Raw genomic sequence first — 7,668 nt, forward strand, 5'->3', positions numbered from 1 at the left:
GTCTTTCACTTTGCAATCTCCAGTCATACAATTTTTTATATAGTTTTTTTGTTTTGTTTTTGAATAATATATAGTTAGTTATATTTGGTTGCAAACGCCAAACCTAAACTCTATTTAAATCTGCTTGACAATAAAAAAAGAAAGAGCAATTAGCATGTATTTCCAAAAACATTAGGGTCCAACTTGGGCTGTGGTCAAACGGGCTCAACCCGATTTCAGCTCGGGTTGGGTTGGGTTGGGTTGGCAGTTCCTCAAATTAGGTTGGGTTATGGTTCGAAAAAGCCAACCTGATTTAATTTTGGGTTGGGTTAGGATTGAGGCCTTAGGCAACCAAGCCCGACCCATCCTCGTAATTTTGTCCTGATTTCAAAATCTGGGTTATGGTTATTTTGTATTTTTTTGTTTTTGCCCCGGGCCATGCCGCCAATTCATTCCACTGGCCCAATTTGGAAATTTTGGTTGGGTTAGAGTTGAGAGATTTAAAGGCAGATTGGAATGGGTTGACCCTCCTTGATTTCAGGCTCGGAGTTGCACCCCTAATATCCATTGTATCTTAGGTGTCCTATATTATGCCTCATTTAATATCCATTGTATCTTTGGTGTGCTATATTATGCCGCAAATGAGGTGTACTGAGCATGAGACAAATAGAATATTAATCTGGGCCATTAACCTTGTGGACTTCACCATGGATGAGCCAACATCCAAAAAATCACAGGGAAATGAGTAATTCTAGTCTTGAAATCAGTAAAGTTACTTATTTGTAGCCCAACCAACATCATCTGATCATACTAATTTTGGGCTGTTATCAATCTAAGGTGGGACCTCAGCAAAATAGATGACCAAATTGATGTTGTGAGTATTAAAAAATACACCTCTTTACTACCCTAACTTGGTGGTGCATATGAGATCCTACAAACCTTTTCTCATGTAAGGGAACTATGGTTTCAAGTGCAATTAAGCAGACCCTAGATTTTATTTCCTTGAAGAAGGTCTCTCAATCTCTCATTGTAGCTGATGTCCTTTTCTTTCCAATTTCCGTTCCCTTTTATTATTGTAGCAAGTGTGACAGCAATTATGGCAAATGGGCCCACATATGTACCCAATACATTGGACCCAGACAGGCCTAGTTTTCCGGTATAAAAATCTGTGTTTTTCTTCAAAGGTTGTTGTTCTACATGACTCTAGAGCTGAATCTCGGCCCAAATTTATGAGAAATCATCTGTTCGAAAATGGGTATCAGTCCAAATGCAGATATCTGATGTCAGAATTTTTGTCCAGTTAAGTTGCTTCCTATTCTTTTGTTTTTAGGTTTTAAAACTGGGAATACATTTGAAAATGGGGAATGGGTTTTTGGGTTGGATTCATATAGAGGAAAATGAGGTGTTTAAGGGGTTCTTAATTAGCATGCATTGAGAAATTTAGAACTCGATTTGAAATGGGTAGTTTCTTTTTTTTGTTGGTTGAATATGGAGAAAACTCTGTTTCTTTAATTGGTTCTCGTTCGATCATGCATAGATCTAGCTTTCTTTCCCAGAGCTTATTTTTCTAGAGAAGAAGCAAACTGTTTTTGCAATCTAAGATTTGGTTAGATTTTTCTTTTCAATTAGTGGGCAATAGTAGTTCAATAATCGGTTGCGAGGAAAAAAAAGGGTTTTGATTTAAGGAGTTAAGATAACTCTAGAAACAACAACAGCAACAAAAAAAAAGCATTTGGAAATTTGACATCGTTTTGCTGAGTATTTTCTGTTGAGAATATTGGTAGTGGTATTGATTTCATAGCATTTTCCAGTCTAGAAAAAAAATGAGTTTTTGATAAGCTTTAAAAAGGGAAAAAATTGTGGGTATGATCTGAATTAGTCAAAAATGCATTTTTGATAAGATTTAAAAAAGACCAAAAAACATTTGTGGGTATGATCTGAATTAGTCTCTTGTAATGCGTGATGGAAGGGAATTTGTCCACGCGAAATATGATTCCTGGTTCTTCTTATGGTGTGTTAGACTTAGAAGGATCCATGCATCCTCATCACCAACAAAACCCACAAATCCTTCAACAAAGGCATTCCCACCAGAGTATGGTTCATGTTCCAATCCGTGATGTTTTCCCTTTTTCAATTGGAAATATCCATGAATGTGATCAACCACTTTCCATTGTTGATCACAATAAAGGAGATATGAATTCCACGAGTGACGAGGATGAGAGGAGTTTTAATGAAGATAGTGTTGCTGGTCACAATGAAGTAGGTAAAGCTAAGAAGGCTTCACCTTGGCACCGGATGAAATGGAGTGATGGGATGATTCGGCTTTTAATTACCATCGTTTCTTATTTAGGCGAAGACTATTCATCCGAGTGCGGTAGCAGCGTGAAAAGAAAGTCTGCAATCTTACAAAAGAAGGGGAAGTGGAAAGTGGTTTCGAAAGTCATGGCGGAAAGAGGGTGTTATGTATCGCCTCAACAGTGCGAAGACAAGTTCAATGATCTCAACAAGAGATACAAGAGGCTCACGGATGTGCTTGGAAAGGGTACTTCTTGCAAGGTTGTGGAAAACCCTGGCCTCTTGGACATGATGAGTCACCTTTCAGACAAAGTGAAGGAAAATGTTAGGAAGATTTTGAGCTCGAAACATCTTTTCTACGAAGAGATGTGCTCGTATCACCATGGAAACCGATTACATTTGCCTGCCGATCCTGCTTTGCAGCGATCCTTACAATTGGCTCTCAAATGTAGAGATGAGAATGAGGCAAAAAGGCTCACACAAGATGACGTGGACGACGATGAGCTGACGGCGGAAACTGAGTATAGGGATGAGGATGTGGAGGAGAATAATACTAATTGTGGAATGATTGGAAATTTTGGGAATCCCCATCCCTCAGTTGATCAAGATACTAACAAAAGATCCCATGCTCAAAGCATTCAAACTGATATGAACCATGGGTTTCCTGAAGGGACTAAAGTGTCTTTGTTAAGATCTCGTTCACTCCAGCTGGAAGAACAAAAGTTACGCATTGATGTACAAGTGTTGGAGTTGGAAAAGCAGCGTTTCAAGTGGCAGAGATTCAATAGGAAGAAAGACAGAGAACTCGATAAGCTAAAGATGGAAAATGAGAGGATAAAGCTTGAAAACGAACAGATGGCATTAGAATTGAAGCGCAGGGAATATGATGCTGCTGACTATATATGAATGATGAGTCGAATGTATTTAGAGAACATGCTATCCCTCTATAATCCTCCTAACCTAGTTATTTTCGGCTAGAATAAATGTTAGTCCAAGTCTACGTGTTATGTAAGATCCCTTACCTGCATCCATTGTGTAAGCTTAGGAGAGGTAACTTGTTCATAGTACTTCTGAATGGTTCAGCTTTGTTAATAATGTTTCAGGGTGTGCATGGTGCTGCCAAAAGCCCTTTTTTCTTGAAATTTAGTGCGTTTCTATTTAAATAGGGGACAGATAACTGCACAAGGATGTTGAATATGGGACGGATCACCTTGTTTTACACTTCTCTAATTGGCTGTTGAGAGCTATTACTTCTCTAATTGGCTGTTGAGAGCTATTACAATTCCCAAAAAGCTCTCAACAGCCAATCAGAGAAGTGTAAAACAAGGTGATTCATCCCATTATCAAAACATGGTCTTCCAGATATCAGTCCCATTTATATATCAGTTTTATATGACAGGTTAACACTGCAACTTTACAAGGTATTGCAACCTGTTTATCGATCTGAATTGTCTCAATGATATTTCTCTTGCTAATTTTTGTCTCAAAACCCATCGAAAAAAACTTTGTCTTACACCGTCTTTCTGCATGATCTTCTTGGTGTAACCAGTCTCAATATTGATTAATACTATGTCTTTTCTTTTTGTTATTGCTCTTCAATAATTTAATCCTGGATGAATTTATTGAACAAGACTTTGAAAGCTTGTACTACTTGATTGTTTGTAAGCATTGTTTGCATTGAACATGATTACCCAATGGCATCAAGATTATGAAAATGTGCCTGTCTGTTTCAGCTTATTCTGCTCTCTCTGCCATTTCCGAATTGGCGCTTAATGGTTACGATTTTTGTCTATTCTCTAAACTCGTGGCTGATTTAGTGACCTCTTTTGTCGCTGCATAATGACAGGCGTATACAACTTGTCTAATCAGGATGTTATTGCTGTGTCTGTTGCTTCTTGGCTGATGATTTCCTTCTATTCCTCACTCATATTTGTCGAACTCTTGCGACCCGTACGAGTCAACTCCCGAGTTGAGTCAAGTCATTGGGATTTCGAGGCGAGTCGCATGGGTGACTCGCTTTTGTTGTAGACTCATCTGAGTCGTCTGGTGACAAACTGACAATAACGAGTTGCTAGGAATCGACTCGAAAAAGTAAGACTCTTATGAGTCGAGTCGTTGGGCCTGGGCTTTCTTGTTTTGGTGGTTGAAAACTTGAAAGTTGGAACTTAGAACTTAATTATTTTTGTGCATGCAATTTACAAGCATATAGTTATTTATATTTTTGGCTTAATGTTTTATCTATGTGCTATTGGGTTATATTTTCCACATGATGCTTCAATTTTTTGATATATAATCATATTTTTTTCAACTAAATTTCTATTTTTGTCAAAAACTCTTACGAGACATAACATTAAGAAATCAAGTCACGAGTCGAGTCATGGGTTGACAACTATGTCCTCACCTATGTTGGTGTTGGTTTCCGTAGGTAGTGTCTGTTTTTGCCTTACAGAATTTATTAGGTTGAGGTTTGCAGCACGAATCATCATCCAACGGAAGTGGCAATATCAGGAACCGAGTCCCCAACTTGTGTCTCATATTCAACTTTGATGTGAACAGTGGTTATCCCCCGTTGGTGAGTTTAGACTTTAGACATCTATATCATGACGACTAGATCTGATTAGTATGCTGAACTTCTTGCGGCAACTGATGGCAATTGGATATGTGAGTGAATTGAGTAGTAGTTCTATCGTATTGGCTTCATTTTTTTGTAACCCAGTTCCCATCCTCTAATGTGATTCTCTTATTGTCACCTGGTGGATCAATACGGAGCTAAAACTTTCTGCAAAGTGTGTAGTCCATGAATTATGCCCACCTATTCCCGAATTGTTCTCTATGATGTTTTTCATGTACATAGGAATATAAATGATATTGCAGTTGCCTTGCTTCTATGGATGGGTGAAGTTTTTCCTTTCATGAGACATGGGTTTGCCCTTTTCTTCTGAACTATGAAACACAGACACAGTCATGCACTGGAGGATGCATGAACAGAAATATGCTCTAAGTGAAAATACAAGAATATTGAAACATTGGCCGAAAGGTAAATCTGTTTTTTCTATGATTTGTCATGAACAGAAATGTGCTCTAAGTGAAAATACAAGAATATTGAAACATTGGCAAAATGGTAAATCTGATTTTTCTACGATTGTGCATGCAAGTCAGACACAGTCAGACATGTACATCCAGTTTACAACTGTCATGTAAAATGAAGTGTACTAATTTTGCATCTTCCAACTTCAATGTCTTATATCTAATGTCTTATGTCTGCTTTTTTGAAATGGATCCATTTCTTTTTATGGTTTAATGCTACAGAAAATGTCAAGTGGCTGGAAGTCATGATACAGAACACAGCATATTGTTAGCATTATTGGTAAGCTATTGTATTGAGGTTGTTTGATGAAGTTTATGCATCTACATTGTATTGGTAAGCTATTGTGTGTGTGAGTGCACATCCAGTGTTTATGTGCATCCAACTGTTGCTGTTTGTTCCTGCATTTTTCCATCCATTGTTCTTGATGGTTCTCTGCTCTTTCAATTGACATTGAAGATAACTTACTGTCAGTACTCAGTCTGGCAAATAAATTTGTTGTTGGCAACAATGAAAAGGTACTCTCCTCAACCCATTGCTGTGATTTTTTCTTCTTCTCATATATGTAGTTTTTTTATGGGTGTGATTTGTCATATTCATATATTTTCAATTTAAAATTCTAGGGGTAGTTTGGTTACTCTGTTGGGGTAGAAATGTTTGAATATTTCACAGTAAATAAACATAACGAGTTATATGGTGTGGTAATCCATTCACTAGGCTCATGTAGTAGCCCCTAAAAAAAACACCCATCAAATGTATCGAAATTTTAAATAGAAGAGTTTTGCCCAATATATGTGAATCAGTTGTCATTTTTATCTTTAACTTACTATTTGCAGACCATTGATCTAATGGTTAATGGTTAATGGTTAAGAAAAATTCAGTTTATCTTAAAATTGAATAAGTATATTAATCACATTTTCTTTCTATCTTTCCTTCCTTTTTTTTGAATGGCAAAGCAATTCATTGATAAAAGACCGAGATGGTCAGAGAAATTGCAGGAAAAAAGATACAAAAAAAAAAGCTTCGTCAACATCAGAGGAAGGATCCAATTCAAGGCGGGAGGGTGTGGCTCTTTGGCTTAAAGTCATGGGTATGCTCCCAGTGACGAGAGTTAGAGTCCCCTTGTAGTAAACCCGATGTGTGTGGTTTACGAGTGATTGCGCCCATCCATAGGGATTGGTTCCGCTCTAATATGGGTGGGGATATCCTATGTCATAAGAAATACCCTCTTTAGATATAGATGGGGATATCCTATGTCATAAAAAAAACCCTCTTTAGAGATGCCTTCTCGAGCAAGCTTGTCGGCTTCACTTTTTGCGGACCTTAAGACGCCGATAAGAGATCTTGCACCCTCTTAGCTAAGTCTTGGATCTTGCAAAGAAATGGGCAAATCTCCAAGGGACTTTTGATGATCCACTAAGCCAACGGATAAAATTAAACGACAACTTTATCCAAAGATTCTCGCATCAGAAGCTTGATTCATTGATGGACGGCTTGCACTTCAACTTCACGGGTGTCAGCTAATTCCTATGGGGCCTGAGAAAGCCCAACTTACTGACCCCAAATTGTCTCTTAGAAGACCTCCGATAACTGAAGGGCAGGATTCCCCAAACTCGAGCCGTCAAAATTGAGTTTAAAGAATCCAAAAGCCGACGGCTCCCAATCCTGCACTATCTTAGGATCATGTTATGAACTAAAGCACAACCCCCTCAGCCCATGCCAAATGTCAAAAGCGGATACAAATATGTAGCAAGGCACAATCTTCACCCATGAAATCTTGAAGGCCAGCACTTTTGTAAAATGATACACAACTCATCTAGGTAAAAACAAGTTTCGTAAAGGTTAAAATTTTCAAGGAAGTCTAGCGTCAAGCGGTTACAAGCCATCGGCAAAATAATCGCCCATTTCCTCCTGACGCTAAAACTGACAGGTTGGAATTGATTTAGAAAGAAAATCCTTCTATTAGAATATCATCAACAGAATCCCGAGAAAAGCGCATTAAAGAAGGAAATGCCAGCATGGTCGACTATTTCCACCGATTATTTTGCCCATGTATTAAACGTAGTTAGAGAAGGAAATTCCAACTAGGCGTTTTATGGCCAATAGAGTCCTGACTACATTCAAGTGGGTGTTTACCCGCTTGGCGCTAGACTTCCTCTTCAGTATAATACTTTTTATAACTATATTATGAAGAATTACAGAATGAAGGGCACCCTTGCAAAAATCAGCTTCAAGGGAGCCGTAGAAGGCAAGCCCTTCCACTTTTTTTCGGCACCATCATAAATTGACTTCGCTGAAATTAACCAATG

General features: G+C 38.2%; 1 protein-coding gene across 1 annotated transcript; it reads left to right on the forward strand.

Moving 5' to 3' along the window:
* The first annotated feature begins 1,155 nt into the window (after window positions 1-1,155).
* On the forward strand, window positions 1,156-3,437 carry LOC143881910 (uncharacterized). Its single transcript, XM_077385250.1, has one exon. The coding sequence runs from the start codon at window positions 1,942-1,944 to the stop codon at window positions 3,178-3,180; it is 1,239 nt and encodes a 412-aa protein (XP_077241365.1). The 5' UTR covers window positions 1,156-1,941; the 3' UTR covers window positions 3,181-3,437.
* Window positions 3,438-7,668: the final 4,231 nt, after the last annotated feature.

The sequence above is a fragment of the Tasmannia lanceolata genome, unplaced genomic scaffold (genome assembly GCF_043159265.1).
Source record: "Tasmannia lanceolata isolate RefF3 unplaced genomic scaffold, GAP_Taslan_0.1 ptg000007l, whole genome shotgun sequence".
In the NCBI taxonomy this organism is placed as follows: Eukaryota; Viridiplantae; Streptophyta; class Magnoliopsida; order Canellales; family Winteraceae; genus Tasmannia; species Tasmannia lanceolata.